Genomic DNA, 25,033 nt, shown 5'->3' with positions numbered 1-25,033 from the left:
CACCAGTCAAACAAACTGGACTTTGGGGGTCAAAAATGCTTGTGCATGGAACATATTGCCTACTGTGAGTGCACCCTTGAAAGGACAGGTTCATAAAGGCACCTGACAATACTGTTTTTAGACAGACTTGAAAAATTCTGAATCTTTACTTTAAAATCAAGGAGCTTTGGTCAGTTTGTTTTCTCAGCAGGATAAAAATGTCCACACTATTGAGGTTACATCTGAAGAGGTTAGTTACATTACAGAGGGATGACAAAACCAAACGTAAGAGGGGGAAAAAAGGAGGAAATTAAATATCTTTGTTGTATTGATCTTTTTGTTGGAAGGGCTCACACTTTCCAGATAAGCAACATCTTAATAAACATTTTAATGGACACAGCTCAGATCTACTTAAGGAACAAACACTTGATGTCTGATGACCACCATTTACATCATTTACCATTTGAATCACTTACAACATATGTCTGCTGTGTAATTACTCAATCTTGGGTTTCACCAAATCTTATTAGATTGACAAATGATATAATTGTGTTTGTTTAAAGCAATAAGCTTTATTAGGCTCATCATTATCTAACAATGAACGTCAGGGAATTACACAGATGTGTGCAAGTATCATAAGACAGAGAAGACTGGTGGAAATGCCAGAAAATCCTTACCATTGTTTTTCTCACTGTCAGCTGGTTTCATCTGGATTGGGTGGTGCATCTGAATGGAGCAATAAACAACACGTTAGTATTCTTAGCAGTGAAATATGCACATCTGTGTTGTGCAGTGCATTTAGGTAATATTAGCAGAGATGGGGATAACAGAGTGTCATGGTATAAAGAAAGACAGTTATGATAGTGTTTAAAAGAAGGTCTATATGTTAGATCCACATATAAATACAAATACAGACAAAATGACAATTTCAACTACCAATGAAAAGAAACAAAGGATACAAAGTTTTCTACCCCATCATGAAACAACAGAGACAAAACAACAAATGTGTTTCCTTGATTGTGAACAAATCACACATACAAGGATGGCTCTACAAAGACTCTAATGCCAGGTTCAGACTACGCAATATTTTTGTTCGTTAAGATGGTCACTGTGCCAGACTAGGCTTTACAGTCATAGATTCTTGCTTTGACTCGGCAGAGAGATGTTGCAGTCTCTTGGCCAGCAGTCATAGCTTGTCGTTTTCATGACCCGCATGATGTCAGCAGGAATACGGTGCTAAGGGCCAACTTCCGGGTAGAGATGTTCCGATGCCATTTTTTCCCTCCCGATACTGATTCCGATACTTATGCTGTGGGTATCGGCCGATACGAGTACCGATACCGATACCAGTGTGTTATAAAAAATTATATATATCATACTACGCCTGCATGACTGTGATATGATTATCACTGTGGTAAGGCCTGGCTCAGGTTAAACCCTTTGTAAAACATGAATGAATACAGCAATTGAAAGCCATTTTATTTTTCACGAAATAATAACATGACATCCGGTCAATTTTCAAAATAAAACACTCCGTGTTGATACAAGCACAAAAACCTCAAATAAGAGACAAATACAAGCTCTTCTTCTAATCCTTAAGTCGGGAACACTTCGTGTCATTGTGTTTATAACACATATATATAACTGCGGTCGTGCGTGATTATGTAATCATCGCGGGAATTCCTCGGTTTCGTAACTCCAGCTGATCGGCGGAGCTGCGCTGTGGCGGACTCAAAACACAGCTGGTGGGGGTTGCCGGACGAGGACGACGGAGCCAAACGGTACCGGAGCCGTAACGCAGCGGACACGTATCCGGTAGAATCTCGGAGCTAACGGAGCTAGGCTAATAAATTACGTGGTATCGGATCGGTGCCTGGACTCCAGTACTCGCCGATACCGATGCCGGCATTTTCGGCAGTATCGGAGGCATTTCCGATTCTGGCATCGGAATCGGAACAACTCTACTTCCGGGAACAAGGATGTAAACAAACTGGCAAATTGTACTGGAAAAGAATTGTGCGCTGTGTTTCCATATAAATAGATACTGAACAACTGTACAAAGAAATTGATATTTTAACACTGCCATTTATTAGCACCTCCATAAAACTCCATAACTGTGTCAAAAATATTACTACAGCTACAGCAGCTTGCTGGACAAATCATGACCTTACAACAGGCACTTCATAACACCTCTACAGAATAATCCCTCAACAAAAAAAGGGAAAACGCGACTGAATTTCACTACTTGGAAAGGCAAAGGCATCTCACAGAATAGGCTACAAATACTTTCCTTCCCGTATCTAAACTCAACACAGCGTATAAATCCATCTACTGACCTGTCTAAATTGTGGAAACTTTTATCACCAGCGATGTTACAATATCTTTCCCTATGGGTCATTCCATGGCAATTTACCGAGGGCCTCCCAGTTCATGTCATGGATTTTCTTGAAAAAATTCAGGTTGAAACTTGCAAAATCCTATAACTGCACTCCAAATACTTTTAAAGCTATGAATGAAAAGTTTGGCCCTCAGAGCTAAATTTAAATATTTTTGTGATTCTTTGTTTGTGTATTCTAACTGACACAGCATTCACACTATTGTTTAATGTGAATGCTGACACAGCATTCACACTATTGTCCTTCTCGTTTAATCTATGTCTTTATTTTCCCTCTTCCGTACGTTTTTTGGCTCGTTACTCCTTCCACATCTTTTGGGCTACAGAAACCGTTCAACTATCAAAACATTCAGCTCGTTAAGGAGATGATGGCTATGACTTTTGGTATTTCTGCCTTTTACCATTTCAAAATATTTTCTGCAAAATTTTGCCCATTCATTCTTATGGAGAAATCTTCAAATCCTCTTCAAACCCACACAATTTTTTGAACCTCTTCTGCTATTTGATAGATTAACCTACAGACACCATTCCAACTTGAAAGCAGTTACAAGACTTTAAACTATTATTCTTGTATTCAACTTTTTAAAATCTTACATAGTTTTTAAATGATGACCGTTTTAGTTTTACGGTCTTTTGAGCTCCCTCTTCTGCTTTTATAATGGGTGTGTATTGTGCTCGTTAAGGTCAGTGAGTGCACCTGTGATGCTGTGCACACTGAACTCTTCTGCCATTTTCAGGTTGTTTTTTGCTCTCTAGATTACACTATTTTCACCTCTCATACACAAATAAAACAGTAAAATGTAGGAAATCTTCTCTTCTTTCAGCTTATTGGCTGATTTCACGATAGGGTTTAAACTTTTGGCTGTATGGGCTCTCAAGTGACAAGCACTCCAGCCAACTCCCACATAAGCGCCAATGTTAATTTTGAGCCTAAATTTCTAGAAGACAGCAGACAGAAGCAGTTTTATAAATCACTGTAATTTGCTCATTTTTGACTCAACAACAATAAAATAGGCATCTACTTGTCTGGCTACTTGTTCCTCTCACTCAATCTGTTAACATATACACAATAGCAGTAACAACGCAGGACTTTTTCTGCCTTCTTTAAGTAGAGTTTTTCAGCTTTCTCCTCATTTCTCTCTCTTTGACACAGCAATGTAAAGCCTTACGCTGAGTGTTCCTCTGTTCTGATTGGTGGACTGATGTCACACGCTCTTCCTGTTGAGTTTAACTGTTAATAAATTAAAACCTTGATCTGCTTCAGGTTTAATCTCTCTCTCTCTCTCTCTCTCTCTGTCTTTCTCTCACAAAACAAACTCCTCCACTTCGTAATATTATTACTAGTACTATTACTACTACTAGTAGTACTTGTACTACTACTTTAACTATTACTACTACTACTACTTCCACTACTTGTACCACTATTTTGACTACTACTACTACTACTACTACTTGTAATACTACTTCTACTACTAGCACTTCAACTAATACTAATACTACTACTTCTACCTCTACTACATTAGGGCAGCAGTGTAGTGCAAAACATTATAGTTTTATGTATTTCAGGCCATTATTTTTCACATTTCAGCAGTTTTTTCAAAATCACTTCAGCTGTCAGCATTCACACTGTATTTTTGCAGGAAATACACATTTTCTAGTTTAAACAGTTGCTGCTGAATGGTTGCAGTAATCAAATAATAACAGAATGAAGAAATGATGAACTAAATTTTGGTTCTGTGTAGTATTAATGTAATTCTGCATAAAAAAAATGTGAGCCACGTATCTTGTTAAATATAGCTTCAGAGCTGAAAAACCCACTTTTTGGGTTATTTTGACTTTGATTTCCTCAAAACCTTTTTATGTGAAAGTGTTGATATTCATTGCATATATATTAAAAAAATCAAAATAATTGATTTTTTTTTTAAAAATTACACAATTTTAACTTTTCACTGGCTGTAATATCACATTCAGTGTCCTGGACTGGACAGGGAGGAAGGTCAAGGTTTCCATATAAACGAGCATGCACTGAAAGGTCAGTTAAAGGAGACTGTCACCTACCCCTGGCAGAATCTTCATGTTGTGCAGAGCATTCTGTGCTTCCAAGGCTGACTTGCGAGTATAGTATGTTATAAAACAGCAGCCTGCCAGAAAATGAAAAAGACACCAATGTCACACACCTGACTCAGTTACTAGATTACACTTGTGCTATATGGAAGGAGTGCTGTGGCTAGTTTCTAACAAAATGATTCTTTTTTACAATAAGACATATTATATTGAACTGCTAAATTTAAGGCTTACATATAAGACTACTATAGAATGAAACACTATTGTGTTTGTGCATGTGTGTTACTAAGTTACTACAGGCTGACCTTTGCTCTGTGGTGGATTCTGGCTGCGGTCTCGGAGAACATTAATCTCATAGACTGCTCCATAAGGCTCAAATAGCTCCCGAAGCTGCTCCTCAGACCAGGACCGTGGAATCTGTCCCACAAACATCTTAATGGCATCAACGTCTGGTTGGTCGGGGTGGTCCAAAGACCCGTTCATCTTCTTCCCACTTCAAAGACAAAGAGCAGTGCATTAGATGGAATCCAGCCTCTCATGCTGTTACAGTCTCAGCTGTTATAATCACGCATAACCAAAGACCAACCTCCACAGCACTGTGTCAGGGCTAGACTAGTTACTATCACTGGCTGGTTACTCAGCGCGACACCTCTGAAAAATATGACACATTAAATTACAAAAAGATGCTGTAAATTCACTATTGACTTGGGACAAATCCTGTTTTTTTTCTCTGTAATGCTATATTGTGGGCAAGATATCTGTGTTGACATTGACAGGAGGAGAGCTAGTTAGCAGTCAACAGTCAGCACTGGGGAGCAGAGTCCTGTGGTGGGTTGGCTAAGGGGTTTAAAGGTCCCTCATTATTATCATTTTCAGGTTCCAGTACAGTTTGGGGATTAAAGCACTCTGTATGCTATACTTTTAAGTTGCAATTATAGATGATAATAAAGTAAAGAAACGTTTTGATTTTGCAACAGTTTACATTCACTTCAGAGCAGTAAAACTTGTTTTTTCAGGACAATTTCAGGATGGTGGTGAAAAATGTTAGTCTGGAGCCAGGTTCGAGCATGACAGTGCCTCCACTGCAATGTAACACCTCCCAGCAGCACATTCTCTCACAGTGGCATGCTAATGCAAGACAGGCGTTCTAACTTTCAGATGCTCTAAAAACTTTTTTCTGGCTTCTTTTCTGCTCAACCCATGTCCCTCTTCCCTCAATCCCTTACTGCCTGTCCTTCACTTTCAACTTGCTCAGTTAATACACATTGTCCAGCCTTGAGCTGTTACGTCCATTGATGCAGAGTCTTGGCCGTTGACAAGGGATGCCACTCGCTACCTGGCTCTGAATAACGATGTTATCTCTCTTTTCTTCTCTGTCAGTGCCCAAGCCTCAAAAGTTAAGGCTGGTGTTATTTTATCTTGTTTAAATTATAGTCATAAATGGCCATTTGATTGAGCTTACTAACAAGTAGTGGTGGAGCAATCATCCAGATCCTTTACTTAAAAGAAAGTACAAATACCATACTAAATAGAATTGCCTAGCTGTATGCTTCTGCCAGCTCGTCAAGCTGCAGTTTCCATCCATGTTTATGCAGACTCATTATAAGTCACGTGACAAGAGCTTGTACCATGAGATCTCATGATATTAAGACGTGACGATATTTCTCGTCAAGGGGGAAAGCAGTCTTGCGATATCAGTACATAACGGACATTCCCCCGTAAGCAAGTGGCTGGGTGCAAGTAAAAACTCCCATTTACCTTGAGCATAACATACTGTGTCCACCAAAAGTTCTGTATCATAGCAACCAAATCTCTTCAGCTGAAAAAATGCTGAACCTCTAAAGCTCTCCAAACTGGGCTCACTGAGGACGTAGCACAGAAGCATTCGCTGTAAATCCCCCATAATGACATATAACAGTTGCCACTGATTCACTTTGATAGAGAATCACCCAATGGGGAAACATAAACACTCAGCCAGCTGTATCAATGGTGAAACTGTGTCATCCAGCTGCAGTCAGGTGGCTGCAAAAGCTTACATACACGTAAAAAAAAAAAAAAATGTTACTCCCCCTGAAGAGAATGATCCTCTGTGATGTGTTACTGTAATAGCATTGAACCTGAGGTTATATCTTTATCATTACAATGCTTGGCCTACTGTAGCCTACACCTCCAGGTATTTCTGGCCTAATAATGCCTATTTAATAATTACACAAGGCTACAGGTTTCATTAAAGTGACGAGATCGACGCAATACTAAAATGTGACGAGGTGAAAAGCTGTCTCGAGATATCAGTACATAACAGACGAAGAGCAGCATGACGGAGACTAACTTTGAACTCAAAATTAACATAGAAGATACCCCCGCCACTTGTAAATCGTTTGTGTGGCAGCATTTTGGGTGCTCTGTGGAAACAGTAAACGACGACAGAGTGACAGACAAGACACAAACAGTATGTAAGCACTGTAAGAAAACAGTGCCGTACACCACGGCTACACGACCACTATGCAAAGACACAGAACCACCACAGCTCTCTACTAAAATCAACTGTGTCTGTGAAGAAAACACTGAAAGGACAGACAATGCCGACAAATGCCTTTGCAACTCAACTCCCACAGTCAAGTGCTCTAGCCATGGCAATAACGAAAGACATCTGCATTTTCATTGCAGCTGATATGAGGCCATTTTCCGTGGTGGAAATCAGCATCCCCTCCACACATTGGAACTGAAGTACATCATCCAGTCACATTATGGCAGCAATGCCTTAAGTGTCTTTGCTATATACTGGAGGCAGGCTATGTAGCAAATCAGGGCTGGATGTTTGCCGGATCTTGTGATTCTGCAAATCTCACAAGGTAACGTGATTTGGAAAGCAGGACTGCTGAGCATGTTCTCAAGTGATGTGAGAGGGTTAATATTATATTATAAATGTTTCAAACACTGCAGAATTAAAAATGTCTTTCGCCGGACATAACTAACAACAGTCAACTCATACTGATATAAAATTTGAGGTACAAGGCGTTTGATAAGATGACTAAGCAGAGCTCAGATTTTAGCGAACATTATTATTAGGCTACAGCTGACATAATTTCCTCTGAAAAGTTAATTAATATAAGACATAAGGTCCTTAGCTTAGCTGTTATGTAATCAATACAAGTTTCTCAGATCTATGCTGAGAAAATAAAATGCAAAAAGTTTGTTTAAAATCAGAGAAAAAATCATGAGATTCAAGTCCTGTTTTAGGCAAGTTATCAAGGAAAAAAATACTGAATGAAGTTAACACTTAACAGACGCAGAATCTAGGCTACAGCATCATCTAAGATAGCACATTTTTAAATGACACTATCAATCTGTACATTGATAGTGACAGGAAAATTTTACACACTACTCACTACTTACTTACTCAGTTACTTTAGGTAAAAACATTAGTCCTAAAGATGATTTAATTATATTTTCTTTGGTCTAAAAACCATATCTGCCAATATTATGGCTAAAGTCTCTCAGTTAGCATATAATCATCCTGCCACTGCTATAAATAACAACAACATCTTGCGTATCTTCTTTATCGAAGCATCCTATATCTGTGTCTATGAATGGTGCTATTGAAGGCATCCATTAGATCCTTGACCTAGCAGAGGACAAAAAAGTATGGAGATGCACAATACTAACAAAATCAAATATCACAATTGTGATCAAAGACCATGGTATCAATATACACAGATACACTGTGACATTACTTGAGGTATGACAGTTAGTGCTTTCAGAGGAAAGTTGCCTGTAAGACTATTATTGAAAATAAAACCAATAATATTGTTGTGATGACTTAAGCGAGGGAGTTATTCATTTGTTAATTTTAGCTTGTTAGAGCAGCCTATTAACCATAGAACTCTGCACAAATAATATGCCAGGAATCAGAGACAGGTTTCCATAAGAACAGAAACTGATCCAGAGACCAGAGTCTGAATACAGAATCTGTCAAAACAATACCCAACCTTAATGTAAGGCAGATAGGAAGGTACCACAACTCTCTTGGTACACTGGATTGCTATATGGATTGGAATCCAACTACAATATCTGACAACATTTTTGGGGGATTGCTTGACAGTGAACACGGAAGAAACCCATCTCGTAAGCAACCAGTGTTGATTTTACTGAAAAAAACTTTTTATGTCAATGCATTCAATATTTCATTGAAAAGTGGAGTGATAGTTGGAAACAAAGTGTGCCCATTGAATTTGAAGAGTTTACAGGTTTAAGAGAACAGTAAAACTTTATCCAAGTCTTTCCATAAAGACAAGAAATATTCTGAGAATCAAACCCACTGAATAACACGGACAAACATCAGGAACCTTTAAGTATGACAAAACCGCAAATGGAAAACAAATAATCACAAAAGGGGCACTTCTCATTAGGCCAGTTACCCCCCTGACACACTACATCACAGCTGCTCATGAGATTCATTACACTAAATCACACCAGACCAGTTCTTTGTAGCCAATTTCCAGAGATATAGGACAACCCTAGAAAACCTATAATAGCCTACTTACACAGTTGGTCAGAGGGAGTTACTTACACAGGACTAGAATTTAAAGAGCAATGGTCCACCATCATCTCAGGGAGAAAATCCAGTTTAAAAGAAGCCATGGTTGCAAAATGTGTTTCTTTTTCTTTCTTCTTCTTTAAGACGGTGGAGCTAAATTGACGTAGTAATCAGAGGGTGGTGGTAAACTCCAGATCGTACACTTGTTGGTAAGTCCCTGGTGAAGGTTATAATAATGCAGCCAACGGTGCACAAAGGGTAGAAAAAAACAGTGTGTCGAAACAAACCAATCCACATGGAGATCCTGTCCACTGGAACACCAAAGACGGCAAGCAAAATCTGGCTAAGGAACCACCTTTTTTCGGGTGGAAGAAGAGTACAAATGACAGACACAAAGTGACAAGCCTTCAGGTTGGCTTTCCAGGTTCTGGGACTGGGACTAACCACTGCATGGAGATCATGGAAACAGAGGGCTGCTGGGATCACTGGGGCCAGAGAGAGTAATGGCAATTTGGGGTCCCACAATCAAAGTGCTGATGATCCACAGCCTTTTGTGAACATTTCTCCTAGGCCAGCAGATCTGGCTGCAGCGTCAGATAAACAGGGTGTCAGATTGATGGTGATAAGGCCCAGTGGGCAGAGGGAATGAAAGAGGGAGTGAATAGTACTCCCCAGCCAGTAGCTAATCCCCGGACTAGCCACACCAGGGGCTAACAATTAGGTTCCGGCCTGAGGGGGGCTGTGTTTACCCTGTTGTCCAACAGGCTGCACTCGTTTGTGTGCAATGTGTGTGTGTAAAAACAGAAGGGAGCCAATGTCAAATGACACTGGCTTTGGTCTTTGTGCACCCCACAATGCACACACTAACTCACATGCACATACACACGCACACCTATTAAACAAGATACACTCCAGGCATGTACACTATGTAACATAACACTGGACTAAAGTATCTGTTATCTATCATTTGATGGCTAGACTCCTCAACATAACCCCTTATTGCTGTATGTTGTTTTCTATTTCATGATTGATTGTGATTGGTTTTATATTTAATTTCTTTTGTTCCACAGATTGGTACCTATTTATTGTGCAACATGCACTCAAATCAGCATATTTCTAATTAAATACACAAGTCATTGAAATAACAAAGCTAATAAAATAACAACCATGAAAGCTTTTAATAGAGGGGCAGACCAAACAACAAGACCAAGATCTCTTGATAAGGACAGTTTTGGATAAGATGACTCAAAAAAAGAAATACAGAAAAATAAATAAATGAATGACACTTTAAATTTACAGAAAAAATAACGCATTTAAAAAATAACACAGATTAATTACGCTCTATGACACACCTTGACAAGCAGCTTTGTAAACATGATGGAGGCAAATGACTAAACACTGCTGAGCATAGGCCTACTGAATGGAAAAGTCCCACTGCAGCCAGAGTTCTAACTGTTAACATTTTTTCTCGAACCAAGGATGGGATGTGGCTAATTGTTGAATCAACGGCATACCTAGCACAGCCTCTGCGTAGGTGCTTGCCTTATGCCGTAGCCTGACGTGCACGTCCCCAGAAATGCAACTGCAAGTCGCAGCGACGCAGACTGCAGGGAATGTGATTGGTTCGCTTGGAAGCACTGCATTTTCTGGCTTCTCCTTTCAGTGCTTAGCGGCGGTGCCAATAATGGGGATTGTGACCTGTTATTTGGCTGCTGCTCTTCTTGGATTACACTAGCAGTGTTTTCCACAGGAATCTGTGAGACTATGGTGGGGGGACCTTGGATCCTGTAGGGGGTCCAGGGGTGTGCTCCCAGTAAGAAATTTTGCACATTTTAAAGTCAAATGCATCAATCCGGTGCACTTTGAGCAAAAAATGGAGAGGCTATCTCATAAATAACATGACCATAAATGGGAAAATGGGGAAAATATAAAAAGTAGAAAATAATCAAATATAACACTCAGCCTTGGCTCTGCTGCCTGGTGGTTAGTCCAGTCCTAACAATTTACTCACACAGCTCTGGCTATATCATAGTAACACAAGCCTATACGCTATAGTCAATAGTCAATATCAATCTATTGCTTTTTTAATCTTGTAGCCCATCAGTCCTGGCCTTTAACTAAACCTTGACTGAGAAACAAGATAATCATTGTCTTGGGTTAGGGTTAGGGTTAGATTTCCTTGAGATTTCCTCACAGAGCCCTAAGGACAACCAAGCCACAGGCTGTTCACCCTGCTGCCATCTGGAAAAAGATACAGAAGTACCGGTTGCCATACCACCAGACTACAGAGCAGCTTCATTCCTCAGATTCCTCAATTTATCATCAATGCTCAATTTTTCTAAAATAGATGTAGCACAAAGGACTCAATCATAATTAGGTTTTTAAACCCATGTGTTTAAAAAAATTACAATAAATTGACCTTGTAACCTTGTAGCAGTTTCTGTTCATATGTAAGCATGGATGTAAAGCAGTCTCATTGTTTAAGACTTGCTATCTTTCTTTGTTTTGGGCTGATTTTCAAATCCCTCTGGACTAATTGCAGGGGAATCAGATCACCTGTGCGCAGGGTGGGGAGACTGACTCCTGATTGATGAGTGGAAGCAGCTTGGGGCATTCCCCTCCCAGCCAATCATGGTGTGACGACGCCCTTTTATGAAGGCTTAAAAGAGGTGAGGAATGGCACCCAGGTGGCTCTCACCTTCATTCTGAATCTGTCCCTGACTCACTGAGAACCTCATCCCCTTAAAATGCCAGCCAGAAACTCTGGTCTGTTTAGGCCCTATTGTGTTTTCTTGGCTGCCCCACGTCATTCTAGTGAGGGAAACTGTGTTCATTGTTGAACCCCCTTGAAAACCCAAGCCCCAAAACACCTTCAGTTTTTACATTTTATTTCACTGGGGCTTATAGGAGCACATTTCAGTTTGATTATACACTGAAGAGGCATTTGTTGATTATCCTATGGCCGTGACACAGGGGCAGCGGGCACCTCCATCACTTCTGCACTGGACCTGGACACTTCACTACCACTGGTTGTCACAAAGTCGCCAACTGATGACCCAGGGGTCAGCATCAGTACCGGGCCCAAGGCCCGGTTCATAGCTCCACACCAAATCGAGCTGCTCTAAGAAGCCAGCTGTCCTGGACAGAGGTGGTGCGCCGCAGCTGCAAGAGAGATTTGGCTGGGGTTTCTTCACAACCTCCCTTAACCCTCTCCAACCGGTACACGATCCTGCCGGCTGAGGACCCGGCCCATCCCAGCGATGCACCTGCAGTCTCGACTTCACCTGGCCCGGATGCCACCCCGCCGGTGTCTCCACCACCTGAAGCCAGCGCTGACCGGGTGCCTTGTCGCTCACCCACAAGGAAAAACCGCCGTAGGTTACTGAAGGAGACTGTGCCGACGGTGACTGAGGTAACGCTAACTGCACTTTCCTGTCCAGATAGCCCACAAGTAACACCCCTTTGTCCCTTTTTCCTTCAAGTACATTAATCATTGGTGAACCAATCTAAGACCATTCCTGAGAGACCAACCCAGTGTTCAAGTCTATGTAAGAGAATTTCGTGGTCGACAGTGTCAAAGGCTGCACTGAGGTCAAGGAGAAGCAGAACTGAAAGGTTATTTAAGTCAGGAACATCCGCTTTTTTAATGCAATTACACGCAGTCTCCCCAGTGCCACAGTCCCAGTCATCCGGGATGAACTTCTGAATCTACTGGCCTCAATCCCTACATCCATTAAAAGAATTGTTGTTCATGTGGGGACGAATGACACAACCTGTCGGGAGTCTGAGCGCACTAAAAATTATTTCAACCTCCTTTTTGATGTTTTAAAGAACTGTGGAAAGTCTGTTTTCATGTCTGGCCCAATCCCCACTCTTGGTCACGGAGCTGCCATGGTTAGACCCATTCTCAAAATAAGTAACTTGGATTCCTCAGATTTTAATAATTACCGACCCATATCAAACCTCCCTTTTTTAGCTAAGATTTTAGAAAAGGTTGTTTTTAATCAAGTACATACTTTTATTAAAAACAACGACATCTTCGAGACTCTTCAGTCTGGTTTTAGAGCCCAACATAGCACAGAGACTGCATTGGTCAAAGTAGTTAACGACCTAAGAACAAACACTGACTTAAATAACCTTTCAGTTCTGCTTCTCCTTGACCTCAGTGCAGCCTTTGACACTGTCGACCATGAAATTCTCTTACATGGACTTGAACACTGGGTTGGTCTCTCAGGAATGGTCTTAGATTGGTTCAAATCATATCTGACTGGCCGAGAGTTCTTTGTTTCCATGGGTGACTCCTCAGAGAAAATGGATATAACCTGTGGGGTCCCACAAGGCTCCATTCTAGGCCCAGTCCTTTTTAATCTATACATGTTGCCACTTGGTGATGTCATTAGAAAGCACAATGTTGAATTTCACAGCTCTGCAGATGACACCCAGTTATATGTTTCTGTATCCCCAGATGACCTTAGCCCAATGGATAGCTTAATAAACTACTTACTTAACATAAATACATGGATGTCATAGAACTTCCTCCAGCTGAATGAAGACAAAACAGAGGTCATAATATTTGGGGCAAAAGCCCAGAGAGAGCAAATATCTGTGCACCTTAAGTCACTAGGCCTTCACACCAAGAACCAGGTGAAAAACCTTGGTATCGTCCTAGACTCTGATCTCAGATTTGACACACACATTAGAAATGTCACCAAAATATCTTTTTATCATTTGAAAAACATTGCCAAGGTCAGAGCATTTCTCTCGCAGGCTGACACAGAAACACTGATGCATGCTTTTATAACCTCTAGGCTGGACTATTGTAATGCTCTCTTGTCTGGTCTTCCTAAAAAAGCCATTGGCCGCCTACAACTAGTTCAAAACGCGGCAGCCCGAGTTCTGACCAAGACCAGACAGAGAGCACATACAGTGGGGAAAATAAGCATTGAACGCGTCAACATTTTTCTCAGTAAATATATTTCTGATATGGCTATTGACATGAAATTGTCACCAGATGTCAGTAACAACCCAAGTAATACACACATACAAAGAAATCAAAACACATATGTCTATAAATTAAGTTATGTGTAATAAAGTGTAATGACACAGGGAATAAGTATTGAACACATAAAGAAAAGGAGGTGAAAAAAAAAGGTCATGAAAAGCCAAGAAACCAGCTAAAATCTGTCAGTATTTAGAAAGCAATCCTGCCCCCTATCAGTTCAAATTAATATCAGCTGGTTTGGTCCTAATTGATGGCCTAAAAAAGGTTTCTCATTACCAAGGTGTCACACAATGGGCATCTCATGATGGGTAAAAGCAAAGAGCTCTTTCAAGACCTTTGCAACCTTATTGTTGCAAAACATACTGATTAGAGTTGTTCCGATTCCGATGCCAGAATCGGAAATGCCTCCGATACTGGCGAAAATGCCAGCATCGGTATCGGCGAGTACTGGAGTCCAGGCACCGATCCGATACCACGTAATTTATTAGCCTAGCTCCGTTAGCTCCGAGATTCTACCGGATACGTGTCCGCTGCGTTACGGCTCCGGTACGGTTTGGCTCCGTCGTCCTCGTCCAGCAACCCCCACCAGCTGTGTTTTGAGTCCGCCACAGCGCAGCTCCGCCGATCAGCTGGAGTTACGAAACCGAGGAATTCCCGCGATGATTACATAATCACACAGGACCGCAGTTATATGTATGTGTTATAAACACAACAACACGAAGTGTTCCCGACTGAAGGATTAGAAGAAGAGCGCGTATTTGTCTCTTATTTGAGGTTTTTGTGCTTGTATCAACACGGAGTGTTTTATTTTAAAAATTAACCGGATGTCTTGTTATTATTTCGTGTCCGACTTCCTGTCTGCTCTGTGCTGAATTCGGCTTTATACTGTTCTATTTAAAAATAAATGGCTTTCATTTGCTGTATTCATTCATGTTTTACAAAGGGTTTAACCTGAGCCAGGCCTTACCACACTGATAATCATATCACAGTCATGCAGGCGTAGTATGATATATATAATTTTTTATAACACACTGGTATCGATATCGGTACTCGTATCGGCCGATACCCACAGCATAAGTATCGGAATCGGTATCGGGAGGGAAAAAATGGTATCGGAACATCTCTAATACTGATGGCATTGGTTACAGACGTATTTCTAAACTTCTGAATGTTCCAGTGAGCACCGTTGGGGCCATTATCCGGAAGTGGAAAGAACATCATTTCACCATAAACCGGCCACGACCAGGTGCTCCTCGCTAGATTTCTGACAGAGGAGTCAAAAGAATAATCAGAAGAGTTGTCCAAGAGCCAAGGACCACTCACGGAGAGCTTCAGAAAGACCTGGAATTAGCAGGTACAGTTGCTTCAACGAAAACAATAAGTAACTTACTCAACTGCCATGGCCCCTATGCACGCTCACCGCGCAAGACCCCATTGTTGAAGAAAAAGCATGTTGAAGCTCGTTCATGTTGAAGTTTGCTGCACAACATTTGGATAAGCCTATGAAATACTGGGAGAATATAGTCTGGTCAGATGAGACCAAAATTGAACGCTTTGGATGTCATAGCACACACCATGTTTGGAGGACAAATGGCACTGCACATCACCCCAAAAACCCTATACCAACAGTGAAGTTTGGAGGTGGTAACATCATGGTGTGGGGCTGTTTTTCAGCATATGGTACTGGCAGACTTCATATAATTGAAGGAAGGATGAATGGAGAAATGTACCGAGACATTCTTGATAAGAATCTGCTGCCATCTACCAGGATGCTGAAGATGAAACGAGGGTGGACATTTCAGCAAGACAATGATCCCAAACACACAGCCAAGGAAACTTGCAATTGGTTTCAGAGAAAGAAAATAAAGCAGCTAGAATGGCCCAGTCAATCACCCGACTTGAATCCAGTTGAAAATCTATGGAAAGAACTGAAGATCAGAGTTCATAGAAGAGGCCCGCGGAACCTTCAAGATTTGAAGACAGTTTGTGTGGAAGAATCGGCCAAAATCACACCTGAGCAATGCATGTTTTGATTTCTTTGTATGTGTGTATTACTTAGGTTGTTATCGACATCTGGTGACAATTTCATGTCAATGGCCCCATCAGATATATATTCACTGAGAAAAATGTTGACCCATTCAATACTTATTTTCCCCGCTATATAACGCCTATTTTAAACCGGTTGCCCATTAGTCTTAAAATTGATTTTAAGATCCTTTTACTAGTTTTTAAATCACTAAATGGCCTGGCACCATCATATCTTTCTGAAATGCTTCATAGATATGCACCCAGCAGCTTCCTCAGATGGCCTCCTGGTTGTCCCAAAGACTTCTAGAAAAACATATGGAGAGTCAGCTTTCAGACACTATGGCCCTCGTCTCTGGAACAGTCTGCCTCTGGATCTGAGGGACTTCACCTCTGTGGAGATTTTTAAACAACATCTAAAGACATATCTTTTTAGCCTGGCTTGTTATTTATTTTATGTCACTCAGTTCTTATGTCCTGACTCTTAGCTTTATATATATTTATTTCTTACTCCATGCTTGTACTTACTTAATTATTTTATTTTTTATTTATTCACTAGCCTTTTTTATCACTTTTATAGTAATCGGTATTACTATGCCTTTGTATTTATTTATCTGTCTGCTTTTTATTGAAACACCCCATTGACTCATTGAATTATTGTTGTCTATCAGTTTTATTTCATTGTTTTTAATTTTGCTCTGTGAAGCACTTTAGGCTGCATTCATGTATGAAAGGTGAAGTTGTAAGCATTTTACTGCCAGTACCGCCACAGATGTACATGATATGAAGTAATGAGGACTGCCTTTCTTAGATAATTTAATAAAAGTTCGTTTATGGATGTAGTGTAAGCACAATGTTTTGTGTTCTGATCTGACAGAGCTAAGACTATGATGAAGCAGTATGACATTTGGCAAACTGTGTTAATCATTGTATTATTAATAATAATAACAATAGGGTCAGTGCACATATATTTTTACTTTCTGCCACAGTTAAACCCACTGTACTGTAGGTATACCCTCTTTTAGCTATAGTTTATGTATGGACTGATTGATTGACTGTGCATGATACATGGATGTAAGGCGTGCAATGGGTTACTGGGTGAAAACAGATGTTCTATAGTTTCCCAGGCATCACAGAACAGGATAGAGTAGGCTGAATGCTCCTTACCCCCCTAGTGCCAAGTTGGAGACTTCCAAGTTAGGGAGAGGGAGTGTGGCCTGCCCAGTCTGCTCCGGAGACACATACAGGGTTTCAGGGTCCAGGCTATCCATCCAGGGCCTTGCACTACAACTACTACTACTACTACTACCAAACACAAACACAGGAGACACAACACACCAAGAACCAGAAACACAAAAAACAATTACAATTAAAAACATAGCAACAGTAAAAGAATACACACAAAACATATTTACACATTTAGCAGAGACAATCAACACATGAATCAGTTACCCAAGCTACAGATGTCCCTCCTTTCAGAGCAGGGTGGAAGGTGAAAAGGAAGAAAAAGAGGGGGGACTTTTATTTTATCCAGCTGATTTTGCATTAGCTGCAGTGCTCACCAACAACCACGAGGTGGCACATGTGAGCAGTCAGGACTACAGTGAACACATCAGGGCCCTAAGCTTCTCTCTCCTCCCACTGGAACCAGACACGCTGTTTTTTTCCTTATTGACTCAGTCCGTATCAAAGCGTGTGTTGAAGTGCATTAATTAGCAGATTACTGTGTCCAGGAATCAAAATCCTATTTGGATATTAGTTTGTTACTAAAGTACGGGTTTGTATATTGCACATAATGTGTAATCATGCATCGGCTTCATGCCAAGCTGCCGCTGGACAAACCTATATTTTGTTAGCCTACAAACTAGATCTTGGTGTTGTAAATAGTGTAGGCTACAAACAGTAAGTAACATCTAGAAATTATCCTCACTAATAACGAATTAGAACGAATTAAATAAGCAATTATAATGTAGCCTAATAGCTTAACAGTGCGACCACCAGAGCTGCCAGCTGCAGCGCACACACACGTCTCGCCCGTCATTTCCAGGTAGAACAATTATTGTAAAACACTTACAGAATGGCTATTTTCAACTTATGTCACATGCAAAAAGCAATGGACAATGAACAAGGCTCAAAATCAATGTGCAAATAAATAAATAAATGGGGTAAAACATTTATCAATGGACAAAACTGAATAAAACTTTGTGTTAACTTACTGACACTTTTCCCCACTCTGACTCAGACTCTCTTTTAAAGATAAATGTGCACAGTCCACATATAGCCTTCTGTATGCGATGAGTGTTTTGTTTTTTGCGAAAAAAACAAAAAAAAAAGGTGTTTTATATACCAGATGAAACAAAAATATATGAAATGACAACATGCTGTCACATGGCATTAAGAGTTCAGTTTGAAAAAAACACGAGTATCACATGCAATCGTGTACACCTGATCTGTATCTGTTTTAATTCCTCCCTCGTGATGTATTTTTCCTTTCTTCTTACTGTCCTTTACTGCTTTTATTTTCTTATCTATTTATTGTCCCATATTCGGAAAGGCAGCACACATTGAGCGCAAGTGTAATTGTTAGTTTCGGACCAACGCAGTTGTCATTTTCACGCCCAGTGCCCACGCTGTGTAAATAGCAAATGTACTTGCAACCACCTGTGTGACTCCCGGCTAATGGTCTTAAAATGAGGTGTGGTCAGGCGCACTGATGGTTGATTGCCATCTTGAGGCAGCAGAAAATGACATAGGCCAACAAAAAGCTGGTCTAAAGTAGGGGTGGGCGATATGGGCAAAAAACAATATCTCGATTTTTGGGGGGATTTTGGCGATACCGATAATCAGTCGATATCCTTTAAAATGTGATTGGAATTGTCTGAGTTAGGGCTTGTGTCCACCAAACGCGTTTTTAGCGCTGAGAGCACTCAAAAACTCATTTTCCGAGCGCCCAGCATTGTTAAAAGTTGAACAGATTTCAAACCTGCTGCTGCGACTCACACTCAACTACAAGGCGAGTAAGTTGCAAGAAACACGAACACAAGCATGTAGTCCGCCATTGCTGTTGTTGTTGTTATAAGACGTCGCGGGGTTCAGAGGTAGAAGGCAAGAGGTCGAGGGGTGGGGCGAATCCTGCCATGCTGTAGAGAGTGTTGCTGCACCATGTATTAAGTGGATGTGAGGAGTTTCAGCGTGTGTTTCAATATTTTTGGCGAAGTAATTTAAATACTCGATAATGGAAATTTGCACATCGCCAAAACAACAATGACGATATTATCACAAACGATATATATCGCCCACCCCTAGTCTAAAGTCAAAAGCACAGTGTTTCTTGCTATTTAAACAGTGCATTATTCAGACAGTGAGATGAGCCTACTCATTCTGGTTCACACTGTGCATACACTCTGATTTTATGATTTGAGAGGCTGCTTTGAGTTATTTTAAACATTTCCATGAATGCAGTAATGTCACTGTTACAAGTATCATGGCACATTTAATCAACAAAACTAAAAGCTGGAGAGGAAACTCTCCAGCAAAAACAGATATATGTGCCAGACCCTGGTGCACATGGCTCTTAAAGGGATTGAGAGACAGCACCCGGATTGGTTTCGTTTATGTTCTGCCCAAATCACACCCATGACTAAAGTCTAAATACACCCTTTGCGCTGTGCGCCACACTTTGCGCCCAGATTACCCACTGTTTAATTAGCAAAATGGACTTGGACACGCCCTAAACGCACTAGCGCTTTGCGCTTCAGACCATGCGCTATAGACTGTCTAAATAGGTCCCAAAGACTCTTCATTTACTATCAGAAATGACAAATAGAAGCAGCAAATCCTGACATTTAAGCAGCTGGAACCAGCAAATGTTTAACATTTTTTGCCGAGGTACATTCCAAACGTTGGATTTTGTGTACCATTTCACCCCTACACAAATACAAAGCTCAATACTGGTCAACTAAACAAACGTAGATCATGGTATAGATGTGTTCCTACAGCAACAATGATACTTCTGGTTCACACCGTTGACCTTCAGAAATAAAACATCGAATTTTAAGGTTTTTAAAAAGAGATATAAAGTTAGAAACAAACAAACAGTGTTAATGTGAGCGTGTTGCAAAAGGTGCCTACTACAAGAACATGAAATCCAGGAAGCCAGAGCAATAAATTATTCCTGTCCCAGCATTTGTGACATAAACATTGGAATTAACCCAGTGCTACACGGCATTCAAAGTTGCACTTGAATATTGTGACTGGCCAACTACGGAGCATTATCAAATGATGGACTGTGTTGTGGCAGAAGCTGACACAGCAACAATCTCACTGTTCCAATATTGTGGTCACACTGAAAGGAAATGATTGAATGAGGGTGCACTTTTTCACACAGTGCCCTTGTTAGTTTAAGCACAGTTTAAAGTGTCCACTGAACTATTCCCCTTTAATTTTTAATACACAAATGTTTCTACATACATTTATTGTCTGCAACCTTTACAACTTTTACTAAATTGATGGTAAAGTTCAGCCCCACTCGAGTATTTTGACATACAATTGTATTAAGGTTAACCTTTTCAGTAAGTTTACTTTTTTGAGATACCACCTAAACACTAGGATTCTGACCTTTCAGATTCAACAGCAGCATCAGTAAGGACTCAACAATAAGCATGCATCCTTAAATCAACATCATGTCTGTAACTGCATATTTTACTCTCCATAAGCCTTCCTTTCAGACTAAAACTAAAAAGAGACCCCAGGATGTATAAATCTTAAAATGCTGGCTTGCTTTTTAATTGTGCGATGAAAACTGAGCTTTTCCAAAGCCAGCCCAGAGAGGGTCCGGGTCCTTGGGTCTGATGAAAGACCATCTTTGGTCACTTCTGCGATCTGATTGCTTATTGTAAATGTCAATAAGGCAGAATAAACAGCACAATTGCTGTTATAAAACTGTTGACTTTGACAGTTTCATTATATAATGATTGTATCAGTACAGCAGCACAACAGCTTGGGAATATCTGCTGATTAAAAGGAAGTAGTTGTTTCTTCTTCAGTTATGTAACACAGACAAATATGTGAATGACAAAAACTATACTATGAATTCAGATGTATTAAACACAGCATAGCTGACCACAGAGAACAGGAGGAGACTCAATAGAGGTGTAATGGGGCTGGCACTAGGCAGAGTTACAGGTTGAACCTGTACCCTGGTCGTGGACAGGGGCTGTGTGGCAGCAAAGAAGACAATTCTGTTATCTAACTTTTTCTGTGTTCATGAATTGTTTTCATCAGTACAACTGCTTCTGTTATAATTTGTTATCATGCTGATTTTGTCAGACAACATTGCAGCCATATAATGATTCAGTCCCAGATGTTGGCTGCGATGCATTTTCATTGTTTGCCAATTGAGAAAAGGGTGAAGGAGGGGATTTGGTTGTTTTTATGTTGTTCAGGTGTTCATTGTGGACAGAGGACTTAAACAATCTAGAAAGGCAAATCTTTTTTACACAAAAATGGCATTTTAAAATCTATATGGCTTAATGTAGCCTTAGTTTTACTGTTGAGTCCTTACTGTTACCTAAACCCATATAGGTTTTGCCTACCTCATCAAAACCACATAGATTTCCAAGCATTCTGGTTGTCAGGTTTGGTAAAATACTTTTTTAAATGACTTTATTCAGATAATCATGTACTTGTTTAACATTAGATATACCGATACTTTAAAAGTACCACTTTGCTACACTTCTCTTCATACTTTGGCAGTATGTAACAACTCCTGGGGATAAGCTTTTAAAACAGCCTTTTTATACAGTAGCCAAGAGAGCTCAGTACACTGCAACTTAAGAAAAACGCACGTAAAGAGACCAAACATGAGCAAAATAAGAAGAAAATTAAGAAAACAAAAGTTACAATTACACAAAGATGCACAATACAGCATGCATGTGTCTCCAGAGGACACTAAAAAGTGCAGAACACGACTTGGACACGCTTGTTGCCATGGTTAATGAAGTCTGTCACAGGATTATATATTTAGGCTTGTGCTGCTTATATCTGACTTCTGCAACTGGTCTAATTTACACTGAAGGTTTAAACTGACATGACCTGCAGGACTTTCAGAGTGAAAAAATAGAATACTAGGGGTGTCACAATACACTCAGCTCACGAGACAAGACGATACACGAAATTGGGTTCAAGACAACGAGATGAGACAAGATTTTAACACTATTTTTAAGAAAACGTCTTAAAAATGTTGTTCGATCAGAAGTTACAAAATGCAAGACATTGCAGGTCCATTTTGAAATATTTTAACTAGGAACCATCTTGTAATGAATGTCACTTCAGTATGAATTATCATATGCAGTAAGAAACATGAACAATATGTAAGCACTGTAAAAGGTTTTGCCATAAACTCAACTGACTGGCTTCTCTCCTGTGTGATTTCTCATGAGTTTCTTCAGACCTTATAACTGTGCATGAACTATGTGAGAGCTTTTTACTTCTAACTGAAGCTGTGTGTGACCTGACTGAACTAAAAAATAAATAAAAACAGTATAAATAACAAAACAAACATGGCTTGACCATGTCTCCAGATCTGCTTCTTCAGCACACTCAACAACTATTACTGGGACCTAGGGATGCACGATAATTATCGGGATTATAAATTATTACTTGGTTCCAGCAAAGTGCCAATGGGCTGCTCGTGGAGGGGCAGCCCGAACTTCGGACACCCAGCATGTCTGCTCTCTGTAGCCCAGAGACACTCTGGCAGCGAAGAGCGTCTCCAAAGGAGGAGTGTTACCCAAAGAGAGCAGCAGCAGGTTGTTCAGGAGTGACTGCTACAACCAAAAAGTTGAAGTGTTGACGGGGAAAACTACTCCCCTGTATTCGAACCACCGCTGTAGTGAAGGCTCTTATTTTCTTGTGTTTCTCACACACTCTCCTTACCTACCTCACTTCCTTTCCTTTCCTTTTCTCATCACTCATTGGTTCTTTTGTCACACCTCGTTTACTTGCTAACGTTCACCTGAGCCACCCCTATTTAAGTCTTGCACACCGTTTCATATAATCTTTGTTCACCTTCACATGGGGTGGCAGTCTTGGTAAGGTAAAGATTACTAAGTGTGAAAACTCCTTAAGTTTAACTGAATTTAAATTAAGTTGAATTTATTTACCATTATTTAAGAGAGAAGAATTATTTTAATTTGACATTGATTTCTACTCCTGTTTTGTTTCAGATTTATCAATACATGTGTGTTTATTTAGTACATCAAGTAATGTGCTTTAATAATTTCTTGAAGGGGAGAAATCGTTGAAGTATTAAAGTTTCTAGCTTCCTCCCCTGAACCTCCTACTTAACAGCCGCTGTTGGCTGTTTGTTATACAAACCAAGCGCAAGCAAAACAACAAGTTACACATTTTACAGTCTCACTGCCTGACTCAAACTGTTAACTCATAAACTTATGAAACAACTAATCACAACAGTGTGCACAGCAGAATGTCCCTCTAGCCCATCTATTCTACTATCAATCTACAATGATTTTTATTGTACATTTCCAGCAAGGAATTGTCTGCATACCTCAATTTACGTACTGCATATTTAATACAACTGATGGGTCTCATTTGACAGATTATGTCAAAGCATTTATATTGAAAGGGCAATATGCTCTAAAAGCTAAATAATGTTTTGACGTTTTTCACTGTTACTTGAAAGAATAACATTTGAAGAAGTAGAACTTTTTAAAATACAAAAAAGTAAACAAAACATTTTTTTTTTACCGGTTGCAAGGGGCAGGTGGTTACTGGTTGACAAAAATCCATATCGTGCATCCCTACTGGGTCCTACAAGAAACTGCAGCTGAAAATTCATTTAATATCCAGATATTCACACTGACATTACCACTGACTACCCCTGTAACAAATTACTCACATTTTCGCACACTGACCAGATGCATACTATGTTTTGACCTAGTCTAGTTACCTTCTCAGCAAAGGTTCCTTCACGCGAGTCTGAGATGACAGTGGGAGGAGTAAATGTGTCGACTTCCGCGTTCGGTGACATCACGTGCATACCCTATTTTCAGATGTGTAACGTTATAGAATTAACCACAAGTCCTTTACAAAGCGTAGCAAAGCACCGCACCGTTAACCTAACAAGTTAACGGCACCCGAAACATACATCGTAGCTTAGTTATGCAAACCGAACCAACTGTCATAACCTGGTTTTATCAACACATTACTGTCAACACGAGTCGTACTGTCAAGCTGCCGTCCAGCAGATGAAAGTAGATCCACTTCAAGCCTTGACAGCCGCTGGTGCTAGCTACATAACCAAACCAACAGTTATTAACAAAGCTACAGGACTGTGGGTATGTTTTGGTAACGTTAGCTAGCTAGAATAGCATTTCGTTAACTTAAAATGACCAACTTACCCGTGTTTTTTACGCCACTGTTAATTTGACTTGTGCTTAAAACAAAATGTCGTTCTGGACGTTTGCTTACAATATGACGTTATTTATACTGTACTGTAGGAAACAAGCTGACGACTGCATAGGTGAATTAGTTGTGATCTGTCACTTTAGACATTAAGCTAGCAGTCCCTGTGTAAAATGGCAGTCTCTCTCTCCTGCTGAACCGTTACCACTCGACAGCTGCAAGGGGGTGGGGGCTGGGGGGGGGCTGCCATGAGTCAACGTTAAATGCGATATTTGCTTCAGAATAGATTTAAATGGCTCTGTGGAGGGTGTCATCTTCCAGAGGACACACTTTTCTACATGAGCGATCTTTGGTATTAGCTGCTCTTTGAGACAGGAGTCACAGTGCACGTTACAGCTCCCTGGGTCGAGTGTAACGTGGTACGGTCCATATAAAGGAACCTTATCTTGGACAGTAATTTGCTAATTTCTTACAAGATGCAGCAGTGAAATCTTAAAACATATAACTTCAGAGCCACAAGATAACTTCAATAAAATCTAACAAAATTATTTTCAACAAAAATGTCTCCACAATGAAACATCAGGTGAGGAACCCAATGAGTAAAAAG

At 40.3% G+C, this 25,033-nt stretch overlaps 1 protein-coding gene across 7 annotated transcripts in view; it reads right to left on the bottom strand.

The window, feature by feature from the left end:
• celf1 (cugbp, Elav-like family member 1) overlaps window positions 1-24,651 on the bottom strand; it is a 47,678-nt gene extending 23,027 nt beyond the window's left edge. Inside the window, exons 1-5 of one of the 7 annotated variants that reach the window (XM_084350839.1) lie at window positions 24,423-24,651; window positions 17,170-17,307; window positions 4,744-4,931; window positions 4,433-4,515; window positions 657-705 (exon numbers count right to left, since the gene is read on the bottom strand). In XM_084350839.1, the coding sequence (XP_084206965.1) occupies window positions 657-705; window positions 4,433-4,515; window positions 4,744-4,931; window positions 17,170-17,273 (424 nt within the window). In that variant the 5' untranslated portion in view covers window positions 17,274-17,307; window positions 24,423-24,651. Of the gene's footprint in view, window positions 1-656; window positions 706-4,432; window positions 4,516-4,743; window positions 4,932-17,169; window positions 17,308-23,971; window positions 23,993-24,422 lie in introns of those variants that run through there. The other 6 variants (XM_084350836.1, XM_084350835.1, XM_084350840.1 and 3 more) reach the window with 6 other exon arrangements.
• Window positions 24,652-25,033: the final 382 nt, after the last annotated feature.

Source organism: Pagrus pagrus, assembly GCF_965226575.1.
Source record: "Pagrus pagrus genome assembly, chromosome: 1".
Classification (NCBI taxonomy): Eukaryota; Metazoa; Chordata; class Actinopteri; order Spariformes; family Sparidae; genus Pagrus; species Pagrus pagrus.
Note: the sequence above shows the minus strand (reverse complement) of the source record. Positions and strands in the feature narration are given on the sequence as shown.